General features: G+C 44.1%; 1 protein-coding gene across 4 annotated transcripts in view; it reads right to left on the bottom strand.

The window, feature by feature from the left end:
* Positions 1-27,911, bottom strand: part of fgf13a (fibroblast growth factor 13a) — a 471,224-nt gene that overhangs the window by 145,019 nt on the left and 298,294 nt on the right. For 3 of the 4 annotated variants that reach the window (XM_072271062.1, XM_072271063.1, XM_072271064.1), the window contains one exon: positions 5,210-5,320. In XM_072271062.1, the coding sequence (XP_072127163.1) occupies positions 5,210-5,320 (111 nt within the window). Of the gene's footprint in view, positions 1-5,209; positions 5,321-9,916; positions 10,825-27,911 lie in introns of those variants that run through there. The other variant, XM_072271065.1, reaches the window with a different exon arrangement.

The raw sequence follows: 27,911 nt of genomic DNA, 5'->3' as shown, positions 1-27,911 counted from the left end.
CAGTCAGGTTGTTCTCACACTTCACTGCATGGAAGGAGGGCACCTGGCCCTTCACACGCTAAGCCTTTGAAGGAGACACACAGCAAGGAGCTACAGTAGCTCAGGCAGCATCTGTGGTGTGAAATGGAGAGACACGTTTGGGGTCAGGACTGGACAGAAGGAGCGGAGACAGGCAATGTAAAAGGATGGGGGAGGATAGGGGGTGAGAGTGACCAGTGATAGGTAGATCCAGGTGAGGGGGTGGTGATAGGCAGCTGAGGAAGGGGGAAGGGAGGAAGTGTGGAATTCATTACTGTAGGTGGCTGTGGAGGAAAGTCAGTGGATTTATTTAAAGTGGGGAATGATAAGTTCTTGATTAGTCAGGGTGTCAAAGATTACAGGGAGAAGGCAGGAGAATGGTGTTGAGCGGGATAATAAATTAGCCATGGTGGAATGGTGGAGCAGAGTCGATGGACCAAATGGCCTAATATTACTCCTGCATCTTCTAGCTTTATAGCATTGGGAAAAACGTAAGAAGCTGGAGGTACAGTAAAAGGTAAAAGTAACAAAGAGCCGAAAGAAGACGGAACCTGACAGGAGAGGAGAGAAAGGAGCGGAGGGGAAATGGGTGGGGGGGCACGTGTGGTTGATGGGCAGATTGACAGTGCGCAGTAAGGGTAAAGAGGTGGCGCGATGAGGCCGGTGGTTAACGAGTACCCATATGGTCCCATTCCTTTACTTTATACCCCTTTATTAGGAAGGTTCACTCGTTAGGCATTAACATGGAAGTGGTAAAATGGATTCAGCGGTGGCTAGATGGGAGACGCCAGAGAGTAGTGGTGGATAACTGTGTCTCAGATTGGAGGACGATGTGTAGTGGTGTGCCTCAGGGATCTGTACTGGGTCCAATGTTGTTTGTAATATATATTAATGATCTGGATGATGGGGTGGTAAATTGGATTAGTAAGTATGCAGATGATACTAAGATAGGTGGTGTTGTGGATGATGAGGTAGGTTTTCAAAACTTGCAGAGAGATATAGGACAATTAGAAAATGCAGCACCTCACATTTTTCAGCATTAAACTCCATCTGAAAGATGGCAGATGGAGTTTAATGCTGAAAAATGTGAGGTGCTACATTTTGGTAGAACTAATCAAAATAGGACATACATGGTAAATGGTAGGGCATTAAAGAATGCTTTAGAACAGAGGGATCTAGGAATAATGGTGCATAGTTCCCTGAAGATGGATCTCATGTGGATAGGGTGGTGAAGAAAGCTTTTGGTATGCTGGCCTTTATAAATCAGAGCATTGAGTATAGGAGTTGGGATGTAATGTTGAAATTGTACAAGGCATTGGTAAGGCCAAATCTGGAGTATTGTGTACAGTTCTGGTCACCGAATTATAGGAAAGATGTCAATAAAATTGAGAGAGTACAGAAGAGGTTTACTAAAATGTTGCCTGGGTTTCATCTCCTAAGTTACAGAGAAAGGTTGAACAAGTTAGGCCTTTATTCTTTGGAGCGTAGAAGGTTGAGGGGGGACTTGATAGAGGTGTTTAAAATTATGAGGGGGATAGATAGAGTTGACGTGGTTAGACTTTTTCCATTGAGAGTGGGGAAGATTCAAACAAAAGGACATGGGTTGAGAATTAGAGGACAAAAGTTTAGAGGTAACATGAGGGGGAACTTCTTTACTCAGAGAGTGGTAGCTGTGTGGAATGAGCTTCCAGCAGAAGTGGTTGAGGCAGGTTCGATGTTGTCATTTAAAGTTAAATTGGATAGATATATGGACAGGAAAGGAATGGAGGGTTATGGGTTGATTGCAGGTCGGTGGGACTAGGATAGGGTAAGAGTTCGGCACGGACTAGAAGGGCCGAGATGGCCTGTTTCCGTGCTGTAATTGTTATATGGTTATATGGTTATAACTTACTTTCTGTTTCACAAATTCCCCTTCCAAATTTCCATTCGAGTTTGCCCTCACTATCCTTTCAGGTTCAAGTTCAATTTTATTGCAATAAATATATGCAACAAAATGAAACAACATTCCTTCAGACCACGATGCACCCACAAAACATATACACACACAGCAAATAAACCAAAATATTACCATAAATAAGGTAACAAAATATAATTCAATGTAGTGCACACAACATAATACAGGTTGCAACAACTTTGGCATAAAAATGATACCCCTGGATTTGAGTTCAACACCTCTCTGAAAGTGACAGACTGGCTCCCTGACCTGAAACACTAATAGTTTCTCTTCCCAAAGATGCTGCCTGACCTGCTGAGTGTTTCCAACAACCTTCTATTATACTTGAGTTAAATATAGGAAAAGGAATCATGTTCCGGACATGTGTATGCATCCTTTCTGTACGATGAAAGGAATGAGAATTTCATGTGAACTAAGTAAAGGAGAACGAAACAGAGAAAAGTACAAACAGGGAAAATACTCAGTAGCCACTTTAGCAAATACACCTGTACACCTGTTCATTAATACAAATATCTAATCAGCCAATCAAGTGGCAGCAACTCAATGCATAAAAGCATGTAGACATGGCCAAGAGGTTCAACTGTTGTTTAGACAACACATCAAAATGGGGAAGAAATGTGATCTGAGTGACTTTCATCATGGAATGATTGTGTTGGTGCCAGATTAGGTAGTTTGAGTATCTCAGAAACTGCTGATCTCCTGGGATTTTCATGCACACCAGACTCTAGATTTTAGAGAATGTGCAGGAAAAAACCATCTAGTCAGCAGCAGTTGTGTGGATGTAAATGCTTTGTCAATGAGAGGGGTCAGAGGAAAGTAGCCAGACTGTTTCAAGCTGACAGAAAGGCAACAGTAACTCAAGTAAACACACGTTACAACAGTGGTGTGCAGAAGAGCGTCTCGGAACGCATATGTCGAAACGTGAAGTGGTTGGGCTACAGCCGCAGAAGACCACAAACGTACACCTAGTGGGCTCTTTGTTAGGTACAGGGGATAAGGAAGCCACTGAGTAAATATAGTGATCATATTATAGTATTGTTTAGGATACCATCTGATAAGGATGTTACCGGGACCAAATCCAGACTGTCTAGAGAAAAGCTGATTTTTGAGATGCTGAAATTAGCATTTCAGAAAATAAAACTTGCAACAATTTTGGCAAATGCATCCAAATACAGTCCAAGATTTTTTGTTAAAGTCTCACTAAACATTAGTAAGACAACATTGTTGAATGAAGGAAGAAACTTTACATAGGTACGGAGACACAGAATGTTTGTAGGGCGTTCTACAGAATGAGTTATAGAATCACTGGCTGATTCACAATGCGTCCTGGGATGAAATACCAAGTTGGAGGCCTGATATCCTTGAGTCTGAGAATCTGTGGACAAGGATTGGAGGCCAGGATTCCTCTCTGGGCATGTGAGGAATGGAGAGATGGAAAAGGGGTTTGCTTTGCTGTTGGTGTCTTGTTTTGTTCTTGCTGCTTGTGTAGTTCTGTGGAACATGGTGCACACAATATGTTGGCATCAGAATGTGTGGTGACATGTGTCGTCTGCCCCCCAAGCACTTCCTTGGGTGTGTTGGTTATTAACAGCAACCACGCATTTCACTGCATCTTTCATACAGTCATAGAGCACCACAGCACAGAAACAGGCTCATCAGCCTATCTAGTCTGTGCTGAGCTATTAACATGCCTAGTCCCATCAACCTGCACACAGACACAGCCCTCCATACCCCTCCCATCCATGTACCTATCCAAACCTTGTAACGGTTGAAATCTAACCCACATCCACAACTTGCACAAGCAAGTCATTCCCCACTTCAATGTGCACCGAGCGGCCCCCTTAAACATTTCACTTTTCACCATAACTTACGACCTCTCATTCTAGTTTTTGCATTTTCCCGATCTATACCCCTCATAATTTTGTATGCCTTTATCAAATCTCCCCTCACTCTCCAATTGTAGGGAATAAAGTACTAAAGTTGTGATGCACATGTGACAAATAAATCTGAATGAATGTCCCCAGATAAAAGAGACGCCAATCCTGATAGGGCGATCAGAAGTGGAGAAAGTGAGCAATTTCAAATTTCTTGGTGTCAAGATCTCTGAGGATCTAACCTAGTCCCAACATATTGATGTAGCTATAAAGAAGGCAAGGCAGCGGCTATATTTCATCAGGAGCTTAAAGGGATTTTGTTTGTCACCAAAGACTCTCAAAAACTTCTACAGATGTATCGTGCAGAGCATTCTGACAGGCTGCATCACTGTCTGGCATTGGGGGGGGGGGTGCTACTGCGCAGGACCAAAAGAAGCTACAGAAAGTTGTAAAATTAGTCAGCTCCATCATGGGTACTAGCCTCTGTAGTATCCAAGACCTCTTCAAGGAGCAGTGCCTCAGAAAGGTGGCATCCATCTTTGAGGACCCCCATCACCCAGGGCATGCCCTCTTCTCACTGTTACCATCAGGGAGGAGATACAGAAGCCTGAGAGTACACACTCAGTGATTCAGGAACAGCTTCTTCCCCTCTGCCATCCGATTCCTAAATGGACATTGAACCCTTGGACACTACCTCACTTTTTTTTATTATTTCTGTTTTGACACTGCTATTTTATTTTAACAATTTAATATACATATATACCCTCAATGTAATTCATTTATTGTTTTCTATATTGTAGTGCTGCTGCTAAATTAACAAATTTCACGGTGTATGCAATGGTATTAAAGCTGATTCTGACTCTGAGGTGGCACTCCAATGTTAATCAAACAGTCCGTTACTACAATAACATTCTCTCAAATCAGGCTCCACTGACTGAGCTTGGAATATAAAGGAGGGAGGGGGATCACACCACTAAGGATATATTTTTTTATTTTATTTTATTTAGAGATAGAGTGTGGAACATACCCTGCCATCTACCGAGCTGCCCTGCCCAGCAACCAACCAATTTAACCCTTGCCTAATTACAGGATAATTTACAATGACCAATTAACCTACTAACCAGTACTTCTTTGGACTGTGAGGAAACCGTAGCAACCGGACGAAACCCACGCACAAAACGTACAAGTATTACAGACATCCAAATGGTCCACAGGAACTGGAGAAATAGATACATAGACACCTCGCAGGGAGTAGCGGCTCGCACTAATCTCCATCTGAAATACTCTGAATTCCTTAAAACAAAAGAGTTGAAATGTGCCAATTGCAGCCCACTCACGCCCAGCTGATACTGGTGACACTTACTGTAACTACTGCCTTCCTCCTTCGTCCCATCGATAACGCCATCTGGTTGTAACTGCAGGTGGAAGCCTTGTCTGCTGTACAACTTGGTTACGATGCCTTTAAGCTGAGGCTCTGTAAAGGAAAGTTGAGATCTCTGTTAGAACAGTGCGGGCACTGGGAAATGAAATGCAGATCACTGCGCACATTCATGGTTTTGTTTTCGTTGACATTCAAAGCCCGAGACGACTAGAATACTAACAGAAAGGCATTCGAAGGGTCAGACTCGTGGAACTGTTGCTGTGAAATTTATATTCTCCCCATCTCTTGCGGAAGACCCAAAAAAGGTGTTGAGCCCACTGCTCTGAGGGGCTTTACACACCTCAGCACTGAACTGGCTGTGTGGCTGCGGACTCATGTCCAGGGACTCTGCGTTTCACGTTCTGTGTATTATTTGTTTACTTCTATTGTTTGCATGATTCGTTCTTTGTTCACACATCGGATGTTCGACGTCTTTGGTGTGTGGGGTTTATGTGGATTCTATTGTGTTTCTTTGTTTTGCGGCTGCCCATAAGGAGATGAATCTGAATGTTGTATACGGTTTACATACTTTGATAATAAGTGCATTTTGTACATTGAGGTCACAAAATGAAGCAGAGGGTACACCTTTAAGGTGAGAGGGAGGTAATTTCAAAGGAGAAGGGAGGGGCAAGTTTTTTACACAGGGGGTGGTGGATGCCTGGAGTGTGCTGTCCGGGCTAGTGGGAGAGGCAGATTTATTACAGACTTTTACGAGACATTTGGATAGACACAGTGACGTGAGGTCAATAGAAGGATATGGGCAACGTGCTGGCAGAGGGATTAGTTTAGTGAACCAATTAATTCCTAATTTAATTGGCTCGGCACAACATCGTGGGTTGGAAGGCCAGTCCCTGTGCTCTACTGTCCCATGTTCTGTGTTCTGAATCTACTGCACTATTTCATTACACATATATATATGCTTCTTATTGTATTTTCATGATTATCTATTGCAATGTGCTGCTGCCACAAAACAACAAAATTTCATGACGTGTCAGTGATATTAAGCCTGTTTATGACTCTGATTCTGAACGCACAGTCAAATCTAGCTGAAATTCTGTGGAAAGTGTTAATGCCTTGACACGTGACTCTGAAGGAGAGTAGGGACCAGACGTTGAAATGTGCTGCTCGGTAGGAAGGAAACACTCAGTTGTATCTATTTGTGAACATATATCTGGCCTTTTCCTTCTGATGGATGATATGTTACCACAATACATGCATTTCCCAAGGACAGCCTACCAGTCATGCATACAGAGGAGTTACAGTTTCTTTATAAGATGCCCTTGGCCCGCAAGGGAGTGGATTCATCAAAGCATAAAAATGGAGCCTAACCATGCCCATTTTAAACATTTCACTCAGAAACATTGATACTGAGCTCCTGCAGCCTCTTGGAAAGACTCTGGTGCCTCAAATATTCCTCCCGCAGAAATAACCATTTCTTCCAGCACCTGTGGAGAGGAATAAACAGTCGAAGTTTCGGGCCAAGACCTTTCACCAGGACTGAAATGTCTCGGTGGTTCAAAGCATTGACTGTTTATTCCCCTCCATAGACGCTGCCTGACCTGTAAAGTTCCTCCAGCATTTTGTGTGTCATTCTGGATTTCCAACAACTCTTGTGTTTATGATCATTTATGCCAATTAGTGTTGTATGCACCCAGGAGTCGCTTTATTACAAACCTCCTGTACCTAATAAAATGGCCACTGTGTGTATGTTCATGGCTGCTGTAGCCCATCCACTTTAAGGTTTGACGTGTCGTGCTTTTAGAGATGCTTTTCGGCACATCTCTGTTGTGTTACTGTTGCCTTCCTGTCAGTTTAAACCGGTCTGGCTATTCTCCTCTGACCTCTGTCATCAACAACCCACACAACTGCCACTCACGGGATGGTTTGTTTTCGTTTTTCACACCATTCTCTGTAAACTCTAGAGACTATTGTGCATGATCTACTCAAACCACCCTGTCCAACACCAATAATCATTCCACAGTCAAAGTTTCTTCGATCACATTTCTTCCCTATTCTGATGTTTGGTCTGAACAACTGAACCTCTTGACCATGTCTGCATGCTTTTATGCATTGAGTGGCTGCCTCGTGATTGGCTGATTAGATCTTTACATTAACATGCAGGGTACAGGTGTACCTAATAAAGTGGTCACAAGTTCTGGTAACCACACTGAGGACAATCGTCCTTCTCCTCTCCCAGTGTGTTGAAGTCAGGTGGGAAAAGGCTCAGAACGGGTGAAAGGATGAATCCCAGGGACCTGCTCATTGGACACACCTATCAGGCTGCCTGGAACCTCTAACCCAGGATCTGCTCAGACTGCACCAGGCAGGGAACTGCAGTCAATGATGGGTGGCACGGTGGTGTAGTGGTTAACGCAGCACGTAGCAGCACCAGTGATCAGGTTCAGTTCCTGCCACTGCCCGTAAGGGCTTTGTATGTTCTCCCTGTGACTGCGTGGCATTCCTGCAGGTGCTCTGGTTTTCTGGTATGTCCAAAGATATACTGGTTGGTTGGTTTATTGTATTGTATACTGTCCCCTGATTAAGCTGGGATTAAATCGGGGTGGTGTGGCTCGAAGGGTTGTATCTCAATAAATAAATAAATGTGTAGACACCATGTACACCATTACCACTGCAACAATACGGCTTTAACCCTTTGTGGACTGAAATAGGAGTTACTGCTGTACTTTAGACAACTGCTTTGCTAGAATTGTGTCCAATCTCCAGAGAATACTGGAGATGGCTTCTGTAGTCCATCCTGCCTGCAGTTAGTCACAGGAAACAGACCCTTCAGCCCAACTTGTGCATGCTGACTACTGTCAACGCCACCGAGCAGCCCGCCAGTCACAGCTCGGGTTAGATTGCTGAGCAGACTGATGTGAGGGCAGAAGCAACAGGGTCTACTTCCATGCCTCTATACAGCAAACCTCTAATGAGGACGGGAGAAGAGGTCAATCTTTAGCCAGGGGATGGTGGATCTGTGGAATTCATTGCCACAGGCAGCTGTGGGGGCCAAGTCATTGGGTATATCCAAAACAGAGGCTGACAGGTTCTTGATTAGTCAGGGTGTCAAAGATTACGGGAGAAGGCAGGTCAATGGAGTTGAGAGGGAAAATAAATCAGTCCTGACAGAATGGCAGAGTAGACTGTATGGGTCAAATATCCTAACTCTTCTCCTATGTTCCATAGTTTTATGGTCTCTATCACCTTATACCTGTAACCACTGGTTCTCAGGGGGAGGGGAGCAATACCTCAGCCCCACCCCATCTCCTGGTACCATGCATCCATGCATACATCCCACTTAAACTACACTACCGAGTAACTTAACCAATTAACTTTTTTCGGTGGCCATGAAGGGCTTGACAGCCGTGGCTTCCGCTGTCTTACGGCTACAATATACCCGCTCATGGGGAAGGCTTCGGGGTAAACCCCGAGAAACAGTCCGCAGCTGGAGTCCGATGTTGAACTCAACCTGACTGGTAAGCCGTGGCACGCCACTGGCGTATCGGTGCCTGCCGTTCCTTTGGGTTCATCAGGGGCGTGGGGAAGGGAAACCTCCGTATCTTACTGTCCTGACTTGCGTAAAGACAGACAGCTGGGACCTCGATCTATGGTCGAGTCCGACCAACGGAGAGCCTCCACAAAACTTTTTTTTTCGGCACGTCTTTGAGGTGTGGGTTAAAACGGAGGAAAAAAATCCAGCCAGGGAGAATGTGCAAACTCCACATGGACAGCAGTCCGGGTCGCAACAGAACTGCGTCCCTGGAACCCTGGGTCAGCGGAACTGAGGGCCGTTCTGCTCTTTCGGCGGACTTGCAGGTCGCCCCAGGCATCCCAGTGAGATGGTCCACCGGACGTCCCCAGGCAGCATGTTTGCAGAAGCTTGTCAGGTAGATTGGCTGCAAAATACGCCGCTGCTTTCGGGAGAGGCCGGACGCTGTGTCCCGGGTATCTTGGTGGGGAGGCACGGGGTTCCTGGGGAGAAGCGTTCCCGTGTGGTCAGAGCACTGTCTGGGGCGGCTGGCACGTCCCCGGAATCAGGCACGGAAGGGGCGTAAGTCACACCTCTGCGGGAATAATGGACACCCGGAGGGTAGACACTGGACACCCGGAGAGACCGGACATTGGACACCAGGGGGTCACTGGACACCGGAGAAACAGGGCACCCTGACATTGGACACGCGGGGACACTGGACGTCCCGGTCATTGGACACCAGGGGAGGTTACTGGACACCGGAGAAACCGGGCGCCCTGACATTGGACACTCGGGGACACTGGACGTCCCAGATATTGAAAATCCGGACACACCGGGCACTGGGCACCCAGCGGCTTGGCCCCGCTGTCTGCCTCTGTTGGAGAGTCGTGATCTCCCAGATCCCACCGTTACGTTCGAGGGGTCCTGCGGTGCCGGGCCTGTGGTCATTCACAGCTCTGTCCGTAGACACCACCAACTCTTCCCCACCCACCACCCCGGTAGAGCCCGACCCTCTCAGCCTTTACCCCGGTCTGTGGCCAACTCTGTCCACACAACTTGGTCTGTGCAGAGGCCAGGCTGCACCGGACCTCGCCTCGGCATGGCACGGTAAGGGCACTGTCCTCTCCCCACGGGAAGCCGGTGAGTGTAGTGGAAGGGAAGGGGGGGGGGGGTCAAACCTGGTCGCCTCCGGCGTCGCTTTTTCAACCCAAAGATCCGGACCTTGGAGAAGACGGCGAACCAGTGTTTCTCGCAGATGCCTTTGCTTTCACTGGGGCTGCTGATTCTCCGCGAGGGGATCGATCGGTCTCTGTGCTCTCTGGCGAGTCTCTTCTGCCTGATTAGGGAGCTGGCGATGGCTGCAGCCATTGCAACGCAGCGGGACAGGAGGCAGCAGGGCTTCCGACTCAGACAAGCGCCGGGCGAAGAGCAAATCTGGTCTTGAAATCAGTCTTCAAATCTTCAGTCACCATCGTCTCCCGAAGAGCGCCGGGGCCGGTCTGCTGCAGGGAAACATCGTTACCACTGCGAACCAGCGCCGTTTTGTTGGGGTCCACTCTTCTCCGACACACCGAGAGCCATCGCCAATATTTCTCGGCGGGTTCAATACTCCGGGCAAGTCCGAAGGAACTCACTCCGCGCCCCTCCTCTCACCGCTGCCCGCTCATCTCCAAACACCTGTTAAACCAGCTGCCGCCTGTCTACCTCCTCGCTCACCTCCGGGTGAGCCCGCTCCGGGATTAACAGCTTCCCCCGCTCCTACACGATGGAGAAAGACCGGCCGCCGTGAGCAGCCGGTTAGAGAGCCGGTGATTCGTACACCAGGTGGAGACGCGACCAGTCTCCCTTCATGTCCCAATAATAAATATATTCAAACACATATATAAATATATTAAACAGACACACACACACACACACAACCGCAGTACTGGCGTCAAAGTCACACAGCTAGACGTGTCGCGTACGGGTTGCTAGCGAGCGGAGCCAGCGAGCCCGAACCCCAGACTGGGTGATCTCGGGGACTTGGCGAGTCTGACACCGCACAACAGCAGACGGAACGTGCTCAGCGCCCGATCCCAGGCATCTCCCTGCGTCGCAGAGTTGTCTGTCTGCGACTGGTGCGAGCACAGACCCAGGTGCTCCTCGGAGGGGAGAGGAGGGGAGGGGAGGGGGAGGGGAGGGGGAGGGGGAGGGAGAGCGGTGTGTTGGTTTTTCACTAAATCCATGCGAAGATGAGCCGCGATTGCAGGAACCGTTATTACGCCTCAACAACCAGCTTCTTGAACCAGACAGGATAATTTCACGCAACTTCTCTCATATCAACTCTGGAATGTTCCCACAGTCTATGGACTCGCTTTCAAGGACTCTTCATCTCATGTTCTGGAAATTTATTTATTTATTATTATGACTATTAATATTATGATGATTATTACTATTTCTTTCGTTTTGTTTTGGCACATTGATTGTCCGCCGTGTGTGTGTGTGTGTGTGTATGTGTGTGTGTGTGTGTGTGTGTGTGTGTGTGTGTGGTCTTTCATTGATTCTATGGCGTTTCTTTATAATTACTGTGAATGCTCATAAGAAAACGAATGGGCCAAGTGCGTCTTCGATAATAAATTTACTTTGAACTCTGAAGCCACCGAGACTGAACACGAAGTCGGGATGGTGCCCCGGTCACCTTTCATCCACTTTAATGTAACCAGCAGAGACTAACGCCAGGAGCAGAGAGCATCAGTTAGAGTAACTGACAGAGTTCGGGAGCAACTCAGCAGGTCAGGCAGCATCTATCCGTCAGGATGAAGGGACTCCACCTGAAACTCGACTGTTTATTCCCTTCCACAGATTCTGCCAGACCTGCTGAATTCCTTGAGCACTTTGGATTTCCAGCATAGCGCACAACCTCAGAATAAAGCAGAGTTCCCAAACTTTCTTTATGCCATGGATCCCTAACTGAGGGATTATGAACTCTGGATGGGAACCCCTGGGATATTTAGAACAGAAAATATGAGGAATTCCTTTAGTGAATCTGTGGAATTCATTGCCAGTGACAGCTTTGGAAGCCAAATCATTGTGTATATTTAAAGCAGTGGTTAATATGATCTCGATTATTTATTTATTTGTTTATCTATTTCTTGATTGAGATAGTGCGGAATACGCCATAAGACATAGGAGAACAATTAGGCTATTTGGCCCATCAAGTCTCCCCTACCATTCAATCATTAATGGTTGATCCTTCTTTCCCCTCCTCAGCCCCACTCCCCGGCTTTCTCCCTATAATCTTTGATGCTGTGGCCAATCAAGAACTTTTCATTCTCCACCTTAAATGCACCCAACAAACTGGCCTCCTTAGATGCCCGTAGTAACAAATTCCACAAATTTGCCATCCTTGGCTCAAGAAATTCCTCCTCATCTCTGCTTTAAATGGATGCTGCTCAATCCTGAGGCTGTGACCCCTCTTGTCCCAAGCTCCCCTACCATGACAAATATCCTTTCCACATCTACTCTGTCTAGGCTTTTCAACATTCTAAATGTTTCAATGAGACCCCCCCCCCCCATCCTTCTGAATTCCAGCGAGTACGGACCCAGAACCATCAAGCTTTCCTCATATGATAACCCTTTCATCCCTGGAATCATCCTTGTGAACCTCCTCTGAACTCACTCCAATGCCAGCACATCTTTTCTTAGATTAGGAGCCCAAAACTGTTCACAATACTCAAGCTGAGGCCACACCAGTGCCTTATAAAGCCTCAGCATCACATCCCTGCTCTTATATTCTGGACCTCTTGAAATGAATACTAACATTACATTTGCCTTCCTCACCACTGACCCTACCTGCAAGTTAACCTTTAAGATGTTCTGCACAAGGACTCCCAAGTCCCATTGCATCTCAGATTTTTCGTTTTTTCTCCCTATTTAGAAAATAGTCTGCACATTTATTTCTACTACCAACATGCAAGACAATGAATTTTCCAACATTGTATTTCATTTGCCACTTTCTTGCCCATTCTTCTAATCTGTGTAAGTCCTTCTGCAGCCTACCTGTTTCCTCAACACCACCTGCCCCTCCACCAATCTTCATATTCTCTGCAAACCCGGCAACAAGGCCATATATTCCATCATCTAAATCATTGATATACAGCATAAAAAGAAGTGGTCCCAGCACTGAACCCTGCAGAAAACGACTAGTCACCGGCAGCCAACCAGAAAAAAATATTCCCACTCTCAGCTTCCTACCAATCATCCAATGCTTTAAACATGCTAGTAACTTTCCTATAATACCAAGGGCTCTTAACTTGGTAAGCAGCCTCATATGTGGCACCTTGTCAAAGGCCTTCTGAAAATCCAAATATACAACTTCCACTACATCCCCTTTATCTATCCTGCTTGAAATCTCAAAGAATTCCAACAGGTTTGTAAGGCAAGAGTTTCCCTTAAGAAAACCATGTTGACTTTGTCCTATCCTGTCCTGTGTCACCAAGTACTCCATAACCTCATCCTTAACAATTAACTACAACACCTTCCCAACCACTGAGGTCAGGTTAACTGGTCTATAATTTCCTTTCTGCTGCCTCCCTCCTTCCTTAAAGAGTGGAGTGCCATTTGCAATTTTTTAGTCATCTGGAACCAAGCCAGAGTCTAATGATTTGTCGACGATCATTACTAGTGTCTCCATGATCTCTACCACTTCCTCTTTCAGAACCCTATGGTGCAGTTCGTCTGGTCCGGGTGACTTATGCACCTTTAGGTCTTTCAACTTTTTGAGCACCTTCTCCATTGTAGTAATAACTAAACTCCCATCTCTTACCTCACACCCTCCAACATCTGACACACTGCTAGTGTCTTCCACAGTGAAGACTGATGCTAAATACTCAATTAATTCATCTGCCATCTCCTTATCCCCAGTTATTATTTCTCCGGCCTCATTTTCTTACTTTCATATTTCATCTTTTCCCTCCTAATAATTCTTTTAGTTGCCTTCTGTAGGTCTTTAAAAGCTTCCCAATCCTCTATCTTCACACTAATTTTTGAATTGCTGTATGCCCTCTCTTTTACTTTCAGATTAGCTTTCACTTCCCTTGTCAGCCATGTTTGTACTATTTTGCCATTTGAGTATTTCTTTGTTTCTGGAATACATCTATCCTGCACCTTCCTCATTTTTCCCAGAAACCCAAGCCAATGCTGCTTTGCTGTCAGTCCTTCCAAGTTACTTTGGCCAACTCCTCTCTCATACCACTTTAATTTCCTTTACTCCACTGTAAGACTACTATGTCAGACTTTACTTTCTCCCTATTAACTTTCAAGTTGAACTCAATCATATTGTGATCACTGTCTCCTGAGGGTTCCTTTACCTTAAGCTCCTGAATTGCCTTCAGTTCATTAAATAGACCCAATCCAGTATAGGTGATCCACTGTAGGCTCACGATAAACTGCTCTAGGCATTCAAAATATTCACTCTCTTGGGATCCATTACCAACCTGATTTTCCCAATCTACCTGCATGTTAAAATCTCCCATGACTATCATAACATTGTCTTTTGACATGTCTTTTCAATTTCCCATTGTAATCTATAGTTCACTTCCCCATTACCATTTGGAGGCCTGCAGGGTCCTTTTGCCCTTCCTGTTACTTAACTCAACCCATAAGAATTCAACATTTTCTGATCCTATGTCACGTCTTTCTACCGATTTGAATCCATTCTTTACCAGCAGAGCCATGCCTCCCCCTCTGCTGAACTTTCTGTCCCTCTGACACAATGTGTAACTTTGAACTTTCAGCTCCCAACTATAAAGATCCTTCAGCCACGATTCAGTGATGGCCACAACATCATACCCGACAATCTGTAAAAGTGCAACAGGATCATCCACCCTATTTCTAACACTCCGTGCATTGAGATATAACACTTTGTGCACTGTATTTGCTACCCTTTTTGATGCTGTATCCCTAATGCACTGCTGGCTGCAATTTTGTCCTATCATCTGCCTGCTCTTCCTGACAGTCTGACTGCATGCTATCATTGCTTTTTTACCATCCGTCCTATCCTGAATCCTTCCACTCCAGCCCTTCGAGCCATACTGCCCCAGCAACCCCTCAAACCCAATTAATCCTAACCTAATCACAGAACCATTTACAATGACTAATTAACCTACCCAGTATGTCTTTGGACTGGGGCAGGAAACTGGAGCACCGGAGGATATACCTGTGCAGTTGACAGGGAGGACGTACAGAGATCCCTACAGAACAGCGTTGGAATTGAACTCCAAACTCCAGAGAACCCGGAGCTGCAGTAGCATCGTGTTGACTCCTGTACCATGCCACCATCTGGCTGGAACATGAATGTGAGAACAATGGATAGATATGTAAATGTGTAGGCAGAATGGATTAGTTTAATTGGCCATTTGATTACTAATTTAATTGGTTCAGCACAACATTATGGGCCGGCCTGTTCCTGTGCTGTACTAGTCTGTGTTCTATATTTTAAAGATGCGTATGATCTTTCCATAGGTCCATAAGGCAGATTACGCCATTCAACCCATCAAGTCTACTCTACCATTCCGTCATGTCTGATTTATCATCCTGCTCAACGCCATTCTTCTGCCCTCACCCTTTGATACTCTGACCTAATCAAGAGCCCATCAATCTCTGCTTTAAATATATACAATGGCTTGGCCTCCACAGCCATCTCTGGCAATGAATTCCTGAGAGGAAGGTTCACCATCCTCTCGCTAAAGAATTTTATTTCCTCATCTCTGTTCTAAATGGATGTCCCTCTCTTCTGAGGCTGTGCCCTCTGGTCCTAGACTCCCCCACTATAGAAGACATGACTTCATTCACAAGATCTATTCAATTTCCTGAAAATATATCAGTTTTAATAAATTCTGTCGATTCTAATCTTTCATCATTATGTGCCATGTTGTATGACGTGGGCGATCATAGTCTTTCCACGACCATGACTGTTCTCGGCAAATTTTTCTACAGAAGTGGTTTGCCATCGCCTTCTTCTGGACAGTGTCTTTACAAGATGGGTGACCCCAGCCGTTATCAATATTCCTCAGAGATTGTCTGCCTCATGTGAGTGATTGCATAAGCAGGAATTGACATATGCACCAGCTGCTCCCATGGCTTCACATGATCCTGATTGGGGGTGGGGGGGGGGAGGCTAAGCAGGTGTACACCTTACCCAAGGGTAACCTGCAGGCTAGCAGAGGGAAGGAGCATCTTGCAGCTCCTTTGGTAGAGACTTAACTCCATCCTGCCACTGAAAGGTTTTAATCTAACATTATTTAAAAAAATTAATTACTTCCTTTAATGCATTTCAAATGATATTATCCTGCAAAGGAGCAGAACCCTAATTCTGATTGCAAATCCTGTTTCATACTCACACCATCACCTTTCACTCATCATTCTGACTCGTCGTTACATGCTGATGTTACCTCTGCTTCCCTCACTCGCTGGCTCCGGCTGTGTGTTCAACAGCTTCCCACACTATTTTTAAAACTTTGTTTAGAAATACAGTGTGGAACAGGCCCTTCTGGCCTTTTGAGTCACACAGCCTAGCAACCCCCGATTTAACCCTCAGCTAATCACGAGACAATTTACAATGGCCAAGTAAGTGGTACATCTTTGGACTGTGGGAGGAAATCCAAGCACCTGGGAGCAAATTCACATGCACATGGGAAGGATGTGCAAACGTTCTTACAGAGAATTAACTCCAAACTCTGATGCCCTGAGCTGTAGTAGAGTTGTGTTAGCCACTACAATATATGAAAAAGTCTCTGCTCTCTGGGTTTAATCCTTTACATTGAATCTCATTTTGTTGGTATTGCCTCAAACAGGAACTTGAAATTCCTTGGCATTATGATATCAGAGGATCTGTCCTGGGACCAGTACGTAACTGCCATTACAAAGAAGGCACTCAGGAAGTTCGCACAGATTCAGCATGTAATCTAAAACATTGATAAGCTTCGATAGACGCACAGTGGAGAGTATCCTGATGGTTGCATGACAGCCTGATGTGGAAACACCAACGCCCAAGAACAGAAAAACCTACAGAAACTAGTGGATACAGCCCAGTGCATCACAGACAAAATCCTCCCCATCATTGAGCACAACTACAAGGAGCACTGCCACAAGAAAACATTATCAAGGGCCCCCACCATCCAAGCCATGCTCTTGTCTCGCAGCTGCCGTTGGGAAGGAGGTACAGGAGCCTCAGGACCCACAACACCAGGTTCATGAACAGTTATTACCCCTCAACCATCAGGTTCTTGAACCAGCGTGGATAGTTTCACTTACCCCAACACTGCACTGATTCCACAACCTATGGACTCACAAGGACTCCGCAACTTATATCCTCAGTATTATTTATTTACTTATTTATTATTATTAAATTTTAATTTTTTCTCAGCTCAAGCTGGTAAAACCTGAGGTACCGGCATAGTCAAACACACTCATTTCTCAATTGTTACAAACTTTGTACTAGTATACGAGTTTAGTATTGTGGCTTTCTGGAGATTTACATAAATATTACAGTGTAGACTAATTGTTTAATTTTATAGCTTAGTGATTTGGGGATGATACCAGTTGTAGATATTACTATCGGGACAACGTATACCCTGTTCATGTTCCAAAGTCTTTCAATTTCCTCTTTTAATTCAGTATATTTCTGGTGTTTTTCTGTATGTTATGTGTGTTTGGAGTGGCTATATCTGTTAAGTAAGTTGTTCTTGCTTGCTTGTCCTGTAATATCATTTCTGGTCGGTTATTATGGATTGCCTATCTGTAGTAACAGATTGGTTGTAATATAATTCGTAGGACTCTAACTCTAAAACTGGATCTGTTCCCTCTAACTTGTAATGACCAGTGTGCTCAAAAATTTTTGTGCTGTGCAATGTTTTGCCCAGTGATAACAACATGTGCGTACTAAATTTTAAATTTTATATATAGAGGTACTCATTTTAACAGCCAGCAAAATACCGTCGATAAGAACTTTGATCTCCTCTGGCTTCCATCTCACTCTCACAAATACACTTAGCAGACCTGTAGCAGGTACTGAAGGATTTTCTTGACGAAGTATTTGCAAACTGTCCATATGTGATTTGCTTGCTAAATGATGCTTTAAGAAGTCAAGTTTCCAAATATCACTCCACTTCTTCTCACTTGCAAATAGTGAAGCAATAATTTCTTCAATAAAGTACAGTATAAATAAATTATTTCTAAAATCTTCAGACAAATCATCACAAACGCCTTGTTGTTAACACCGTCTGCATCAGAAACCAGAAAGGAAATGTGATAGAATACAACAGTGAAATATACATGGCAACGAGGTAGAGGGTGACAACATTTTACGCGCAGTTTAAATTCCTTAGAGTGCAGGTAGCAAAATATGTGTACACGCGCACGTTCCCCTAGAGGGAACATTGTGCCGCTTGTATTTATAGTAATTTATGGAGTTGGAAGAGATTTGGTATGTCAACAAAAACACTCAAAAAATTCTATAGATGTACCGTGGAGTGCATACTGACGGGCTGCATCACTGTCTGATATGGGGGAGGCTACTGCACAAGACTGAAAGAAGCTGCAGAGGTTTGTAAATTTAGTCGGCTCCATCTTGGGTACTAGCCTACAAGGTACCCAGGACATCTTTAGGGAGCGGTGTCTCAGAAAGGCAGCGTCCATTATTAAGGACCTCCAGCACCCAGGGCATGCCCTTTTCTCACTGTTACCATCAGGTAGGAGGTACAGAAGCCTGAAGGCACACACTCAGCGATTCAGGAACAGCTTCTTCCCCTCTACCATACGATTCCCATATGGACATTGAACTCATAAACACTACCTCACTTTTTTTAGTATATATTATTTCTGCTTTTTGCACAATTTTTAGTCTATTCAATATATGTACACTGTAATTGTTTTACTTAAACATAGAACATAGAATAGTACAGAACAGTACAGGCCCTTCAGCCCACAATGTTGTGCCGACCCTCAAACCCTGCCTCCCATATAACCCCCCACCTTAAATTCCTCCATATACCTGTCTAGTAGTCTCTTAAATTTCACTAGAGTATCTGCCTCCACCACTGACTCAGGCAGTGCATTCCACGCATCAACCACTCTCTGAGTAAAAGACCTTCCTCTAATATCCCCCTTGAACTTTCCACCCCTTACCTTAAAGCCATGTCCTCTTGTATTGAGCAGTGGTGCCCTGGGGAAGAGGCATTGGCTGTCCACTCTAACTATTCCTCTTAATATCTTGTATACCTCTATCATGTCTCCTCTCATCCTCCTTCTCTCCAAAGAGTAAAGCCCTAGCTCCCTTAATCTCTGATCATAATGCATACTCTCTAAACCAGGCAGCATCCTGGTAAATCCCCTCTTTACCCTTTCCAATGCTTCCACATCCTTCCTATAGTGAGGCGACCAGAGCTGGACACAGTACTCCAAGTGTGGCCTAACCAGAGTTTTATAGAGCTACATCATTACATCGCGACTCTTAAACTCTATCCCTCGACTTATGAAAGCTAACACCCCGTAAGTTTTCTTAACTACCCTATCTACCTGTGAGGCAACTTTCAGGGATCTGTGGACATGTACCCCCAGATCCCTCTGCTCCTCCACACTACCAAGTATCCCACCATTTACTTTGTACTCTGCCTTGGAGTTTGTCCTTCCAAAGTGTACCACCTCACACTTCTCTGGGTTGAACTCCATCTGCCACTTCTCAGCCCACTTCTGCATCCTATCAATGTCTCTCTGCAATCTTTGACAATCCTCTACACTATCCACAACACCACCAACCTTTGTGTCAGTCTGCAAACTTGCCAACCCACCCTTCTACCCCCACATCCAGGTCGTTAATAAAAATCATGAAAAGTAGAGGTCCCAGAACAGATCCTTGTGGGACACCACTAGTCACAATCCTCCAATCTGAATGTACTCCCTCCACCATGACCCTCTGCCTTCTGCAGGCAAGCCAATTCTGAATCCACCTGGCCAAACTTATTTATTTTATTATTATTATTATTTTATTTTTCTTCTTCTATATTATGTATTGCAATGAACGGCTGCTGCGAAGTTAGCAAACTTCACGACACATGCTGATTCTGATTCTGGTGTGGTTTATGAGTTAGTATTTTAAAACAAGATTTTGGTGAGTGACATTTGCCATTTGATTGTGCCTACGTAATTAATCAGATTGAGTTAAACTCCTGCAGGATCCTGTATTGTGTTGGATTCTTTCTGGTTTCCCTTGGCATTTTCTGCATTTATTGTCTTGAATCTGTTGGTCTTTTATTATGTACTTTTGATTTTTTTTTATTTCACCACTTGGTCCTGTATTGCTATAAGGAAGCCTACTGTTTCTGGGAAGAGGTCTCCAACTCTGAGCCAGGTGATCAATGCTTCCTTGTTGACATCTGGTCTGCTCAGATCATGGGGATGTCTTCCATGGAGGGTCATGATCTTCTGCTAACTTTTTCTTCGACAGTGATAATTTCTTCATTTTTCTGGGTTGTGCTCTCATTTAAGTGTAGCAGTGTGTACTTCTGGTCAGAGTTGCATATGCTTGCGTGACGTGCTGAATCCTGTTTTTGTCGATGAAAACATATCCTTAGAAGTCTTATCTGAATATTGTGTAAATTTTTTATGTCTGTTATTCCTTGTCCTCCTTCTGTCCTAGGTAGTGTTAATCTAAGCATGTTTGAGTGTGTATAGTGTTTTCTAAAATGTGTTATTTCAGTTATTTTTCTTTGTAGGTTTTTCTGATTGGTTTCAGAGCAAGACATTATGCCAAAAGAATATGGTAATATGGGTATAGCGAAAGTGTTATTGCATTTATTATATTTTTTACGATTGAGGTCTACTTGGAAGATGGAAGCCTTGAAGATAATTCTGTCGAAAGTTTTCCTTTCATCAAAGTTTGACCTATTTTCTTTGCTTGCTGATATCCCAGATACTTATATGTGTCATATCCATCGTTGATTTATACCCTGCTGCTCTGTTTTATACCCTATGAGCTTTATTGCATCTTTATCATTATTATTGCTATTTGTATTAGCATAGACAGTTTACTTGTTTGCACATTTTTGTCAGTCTTTGTGTGTAATTTTTGTTTGTTCTACTGTGAATTCCCACAAGAAAATGAATCTTAGGGTTGGACATGCTGACATATGTGCACATTGATAATACATTTACTTTCAACTTTGAAACACTGGAAACATTAATTTCCACTAATGTGCCCCAACTGTTCAAATGATTCCACAAACTCAAACTTTCTTTTAAATCTAATTCTAAATAAAAGGATAAAAGGCAAGCAGCCTCAATTATCATAAGTTCAAAAAGCCATGATCATCATTGGAACACATATAAGATGCTGGAGGAACTCAGCAGGTCAGGCAGCATCTGTGGAGTAGGAAAAAGTCGATGATTCAGGCTGAGACTCTTTATCAGGACTGGAAATGGGTCATCTTTTTCTGTTCAAGGACCCACCCTGACATGTCTGTCTATGGCCTCCTCTACTGCCAAACTCAGTGTGGCAGAGCGAAACTTCATATTCTGTTTTGGTAGTCTCCAGCCTGATGGTATGATCCTCAATTTCTCCAACTTCATGTAATTCATTTCCCTTCTGTCCTTCTCCTTTTTTCTATTAGCGATTCAGCTTGCCCTCTCATCCCTTCTCACCTGCCCCCTACCTCCCTCTTTTTCTCCTTCCATTGACCACCGACCTCTTCTATTAGATTCTTTTTTTCTTCAGCCATTGACCTCTTTTACTTATCCCGTCCCAGCCTCTCACTTCATCCCCCCTCCCCATTGCCTTGTCTCAAATATCACCTGCCAGCTTGCGTTCTTTCCCCTCCCTCCACTTTTTTATTCCGGCTTCTTCTGTTTCCCTTTCCAGGTGAGGGGCAAGGTATGTAGGGGGGGGGAATAAAGTGATAACATTTATCCCTTTATTTCTCTTCATAAATGCTGGCTGAATGCTGAGTTACTCCAGAATTTTGTGTGAATTTCCAGCACCTGCAGAATTATTTGTGGCTAGTATGGGAGGGAAGGGTTAGATTGATCTTAGAGTAGGTTAAAATGTCGGCACAACATCGTGGGCTGAAAGGCTTGTAATGTTCTGTGTTCTATGCTCTATGTTCTTGAGAATCCAGATGAACAGTGTGAAAAATGTCCAAGTCTTGCAAGTGGGATCCAGAGACCTGGAACATTAGTAGCTTTTGACAGAGAATTAGATAGTTTGCTTGAGGAGGGAGAACTGGAACTATTTCAGACATGACGAGATGAACAAACTCCTTTTGTGTTAATTTAAATAAAATGTGACAGTATAAGTTTTCACAAACACCTTCACAAGTCACTGATGGGAAGATATGGTGAAAATGGACTGGGCTCATGTCCATTGCCTCCAGCACAGATCCTCAAAATGATCATTTAAGTCAAGATGTCTTATTTTAGAAAATTAAAAGCAACAACATTGTCCCATTACAGAATGTAAAAATCAAACACTTCTTGAGAATAAACCAGGAGAGCTAGTAACAAGAATTTCTTCATTCTAAGAATGATGCACAAGCTATTAAATACTTGACATTTATCTTGATTACATTATGAATGAATTTTAATGAGCCAAAGACGTTCTTAGTGTAATAATGATGAAACAATCAGTAATTCTATCTCATATGATTGTTTTCAATCCCCTTTGTTGTCTTGCTTCTCCCTCTCCCTACCATTTTTACAAAGAAATAAAATAATAGCTTTTTTGTCACATGTATATCAAAATATTGAAACATTCATGTTAACAACCAGCACAGTTAGAGGATGTGCTGGGGGCAGCCCACAAGGTTCGTCATGCTCTGGTGCCAACAGAACAGTCCCACAACTCACTGAAACTATAAGACACAGGATCAGATTCAGGCCATTCATCCTATCGAGTCCAATCTGCCATTCCATCATGTCTAATTTATTATTTCCTTCAACCCCACTCTTCTGCCTTCTCCCTAATGAGGTGGCACGGTAGTGTAGCGGTTAGCACAATGCTTCACAGTACCAGAGACTCGGGTTCAATTCCCGCTACTGCCTGTAAGAAATTTGTACGTTCTCCCCATGACTGCCTGGGTTTCCTCCCAAAGACGTACGGGTTGGTTGGTTACTTGGCCATTGTAAGCTGTCCTGTGATTAGGCTAGGGCTAAGTCGTGGGTTGCTGGGCAGCGCAGCTCGAGGTGCTGGAAGAGCCTATTCTCCACAGTAACTCAATAAATACATAAAGAAATAAATAACCTTTGATACCCTTACTAATCAAGAACCTATCGACTTAAATACACCCAATGACTTGGTCTAAACAGCTGTCTGTGGCAATGAATTCCTCCTCATCGCTGTTCTAAATGGATGTCTCTCTATTCTGAGGCTGTACCCTTTGGTCCTAGACTCCCCCACTAAAGCAAACACCCTCTCCACATCCACTCTATCTAGGCCTTTCAACATTTGATAAGTTTCGGTGACATCTCCTTCATTCTTCTAAACTCCAGTGAATACAGGTCCAGAGCATCAAATGGTACTCTACAGTAATCCTTTCATTCCTGGGATCACTCTTGTGAACCTCCTCTGGGCCCACTCCAATACCAGCTCAGTTTTTCTTAGATAAGGTGTCCAAAACTACTCATAATACTCCAAGTGCGGCTTGATCAATGCTTTACAAATCCTCAGCATCACACCTGTGCTTTTATATTTGAATCCTCTCAAAATGAATGCTAACATTGTATTTGCCTTCCTTACAACCAACTTAACCTGTGAGTTGACATTTAGGGAATCCTGCACAAGGACTCCCAAGTCCTCTTGCACCTCTGATTTTCGACTGTTTTCTTCATTTAGAAAATAGATCTACCAAAGTGCATGAAAATACATCTCCCTACACTATTTTCCATCTGCCACTTCTTTGTCTATTCTTTCAATCTGTCTAAGTATTTCTGCAGATTCTCTGCTTCCTCAACACCACCTGTCCCTCCACCTTTCTTCATATCATCTGCAAACTTTGTCACAAAGCCATCAATTCCATCATCCAAGTCACGGATATATAATGTGTAAAGAAGCATCCCAACATCAACCCCTGCAGAACACCACCGGTCACCAACAGCTATACAGAAATAATCCTAACCTGTATGCCTTTGGAATGTGGGAGGAAATTGGAGCACCCAGCAGAAACCTAAATCGTTACGGGAGAACATACAAACTCTTTACAGAGAGTGGTGGAATAGAAACCAGGTCGCTGGTGCTATAATAGTATCACGCTAACTGCTACTCTACCACGTCACCCAAATCTTGTACATCTCTATCAAGTCACTTCTCACCCTTCTTCACTCCAAAAAGAAAAGCCCTAGCTCTCTCAACCTATCCTCATAAAACATGCTCTCTAATCCAGGCAGCATCCTGGTGAATCTCCTCAGCATCTTCTCTAAAGCTTCCACATCCTTCTTATAATGCGGTGACTAGTAATGAACATTATAAAGCCTTGCTCCAGTTTCATGCATAGCATTTGGTGTTCACAGTGTTGTCTTCTCTACAAATAGGGATTGACAATGGGAGGACAGATTTGTTAGTCTGCAAGGGGGACCTGAACTTTCATCTGCCTGTCATTGCCTCCAGAGAGATCCAATGTGTTAACCAGCCTCCACAGTCTTCTTACACTGCATCCACGCCAGGACCACCAGACTCAAAAACAGTTACTTTCCCCAAGCAGTAAGGCCGATCAACACCACTAGCCCAACCCTCCACACCCCCAACCACCACTACTTTATCATTTCCTGTCAGAGTCACCTTAAGTACAGACACACCTGTGCCTAGCGTCACATTATGGACACAAAATTAAGACCATTAATCTATGTATATAAGCTATCTTATATACTTATATTTATTGTGTTCTTTGTGCAGCATCAGATCCCACGTAGCAATAATTTTGTTCTCCTTTACACTTGTGTATTGGAAATGACATTAAACAACTTTGAATCTTGATTTTGACAGACTATGATACCAAGTCACAGGGAGAACATACAAACTCCTTACAGACAGCAGTGAGAATTGAACCCCAATCGCTGGCTTTGCAATGGTGAATGCAGACATATTCACAGTGTCTGTGAAATCAATCATTACGTGTTGATGCCAGGATTCCTATCACACCAGCATGTAACGTGAAGCAAGAGGGATCTTTGATGTCTTGAGTTGTTCTGGCAGCTGGCATTGAACTTAACTGTGGTTGGAGAATGTCTGAACTGTGTTGCACTGCATACAGGTTGGTCATGTTCCATCCAACACCATCCTTCCCAATGCTCAGCTCTGATGTGTTCAGTCACTTTGAGTGGGAAGGGGGCAAGAGAGCAGAATCATGGTTGGGAAAATGAGAAGGGAGCAGGAAGCATCAGAGAGACATTCTGTAATGATCAGTAAACCAATTCTTTGGAATCAAATGACCTTGCCTGGTGTCTCAGGACTGGGGGTGTCTGCACCTGCGCCATTCCCCGTCCCTGGCACTCCTTCTCTGCCACCCGCCCCACACCCCTCCTGCAGTGCTCCACCATCTTGCTTACTGCTCTGGCTAACAACGGATGGTGCAATCTGGGGTATATTACGATCGAGGAACGTGTTTGCAGACTGCATATTGAACTTTTTACTGTTGGACTTCGGCCACGTCCCACTGTGATACAACACTTGGCGGCATGGGAGGTCGTTCCTGCCTGTGGCCATCGAACGTGCAGCTCCTCCCGTGGAGGGTCAGACACCCTGAGCCAAATATACTGGTCCTGGACTTATTTTCCATCTGGCATAGTTTGCATTTTGTTGTTTGATTGTTGGGGATTTTTTGTATTGCTATATTTACGATCTATTCTTGGTTGGTGCGGCTGTAATGAAACCAAATTTCCCTCAGGATTAATAAAGTATATCTATCTATCTATCATCGCCACTCTCAACATTCTTGGCTCCCGCCAGATTTACAAAGTTGCTCTCTGCTCCACGTTGATGGATATAGTACCATGCAAAAGACTTAGGTACCCTATCTATATACAGTGTATATATATCTCCCTGAGACTTTGGCACAGTACTGTACTTATTGTAATTTATAGTTTGTAATTATGTATTGCATTGCACATAATGATACTGCAAAACAACAAATTTCACGACATATGCCAGTGATATTAAACTGATTGTGATTCTGATTCTGCTGATGTGCAGGCAAAGGATAGACTGGTCAGTTCATCAAAGTCCTGCAGAGACATGTGGGCAAGACACCCTATGTCCTTTGCTGTGAGATTTACAGTTGCAGACATTGTCAGCATACAAACAATTTGAGAGCTTTTCTGTCAGCATCCAGAAGCTTAATGCAGAGATGTCCTGTTTTAAATTATTCAGAATCCCATGAGGTTTAACTTTATTCAAAAATATAAACTCCTTGGCACATTCTGGCATGGTTTGATTGGTTGGCAACTGAATGATGCTGCAGTTGGGGACACAAAGATCAAAGTTCAAAGTTCAAAGTAAATTGATTGTCAAAGTACATTATTGTCACCATATACAACCCTGAGATTTATTTTCTTGCTGGCATTTATAGCGATCAATGAAAGACCGCAAACAACGAAGTTGGACAAACAACCCGTGTGCAAAAAACAACAAACTGCGCAAATGCAAAAAATATATATAATAATGATAATAGATAAATAAGCAATAAATAACAAGAACATGAGTTGAAGAGTCCATTAAAGTGAGTCCATAGCTTATGGATACAGTTCAGTTTTGGGGTGAGTGAAGTTATCGTCTTTGATTCAAGAATCTGATGGTTGAGCAGTAAGAACTGTTCCTGAACCTGGTGGAGTGGGACCTGAGACTCCTGTACCTTCTTCCTGGTGGCAGCAGTGAGGAGAGAGCATGACCTGGATGGTGGGGTCTCGTGATGACGTGTGCTGCTTTCCTGTGACAGCGTTCCATGTAGATGTGCTCAATGGTGGGGAAGGCTTTCATCATGATTGGCTGTGTCATATCCACTACTGTTGTTGGCTCTTCCATTCAAGGACATTGCTGTTTCCAATACAGGCCATGATGCAATCAATCAGTATAGTCTCCAGTCAATATTGTTGGTATACAGTCTGTCTGTCTGTCTGGGTACCATATCCGATGCGGACTTTGGTGACCATGGTTTTCCATTTAGATCTATTCTTCGTTTTTTGAATGACTTCCATTTTCTCGATGTGTAGCCACCTGGCTATGCTTTATACTGACTGTATACAGTCAGTACATCATAATTACCATACTCCCCAGTCAGGTTGGGTGGCTGATTCTTTGCTTGACATGGGAACACCTGGGATGCAGGCCTTGGGAAGTCGGATCCTTCCTCGTCTCCTCTTCTCCTCAGCAGTCGCTCTTCGGTGATTCCTCAGAATTCTTGGCTGCTCCGTGGATCAGCGTTCTCCAGCGGTCTCTGTCACAAGCCAGCTGCTGCCACTCATTGACCTCAATATCTGCCTGAGAGAGCTGCTGCTTAAGTTGGTCTTTGTACCTCTTACCCTGAGAGAGTTCTCTGTAGTGTACCGCTTTCGGTAACCTGGAGTTGTCCACGTCGCTTGAGCAGCAAGGTGGCCTCAATTCTTGGAAGTTGTGCCTTCTCTAGGACTTCATTTTTTGGAGACATGAGACTGCCAGCTGATACTCATGATGGATCCCCCTCTCCCCTTAATTTGGGGAAAAGGCATTATCCACATCATCTCTGCCCCTCATAATCAGAAACAACCTATCCTAATCCACACTTGCCATATAATTTCTGATGCCATTAAAAATGAGCTTTCACCAATTTAGAATCTCAACCGGAGGACCAGACCTATGCTTTTCTATAAACACCTGAAACTAATGGTATTATGATCACTAGATGCAAAGTATTTCCCTATACAAACTTCTGTCACCTCGCATTCTACCTTGATGCCCTGGTGAAACTTGCAGTGCAAAGGCGGGTCATAGAAATCCGTGCCACGGCAGGTGTGGGAATTCGGAAATGAATGCAGAGAATACAGAAACACTCAGCAGGTCAGGCAGTATCTGTAGAGTGAGAAACAGCTGACACATCAGTGATGAAGCAGGTGTCACATGCAGATAGGGTCGTTAGGTGAGGTTTTGGCACATTGGCCTTCATAAATCAGAGTCTTGAG

The sequence above is a fragment of the Mobula birostris genome, chromosome 10, assembly GCF_030028105.1.
Source record: "Mobula birostris isolate sMobBir1 chromosome 10, sMobBir1.hap1, whole genome shotgun sequence".
In the NCBI taxonomy this organism is placed as follows: domain Eukaryota; kingdom Metazoa; phylum Chordata; class Chondrichthyes; order Myliobatiformes; family Myliobatidae; genus Mobula; species Mobula birostris.
Note: the sequence above shows the minus strand (reverse complement) of the source record. Positions and strands in the feature narration are given on the sequence as shown.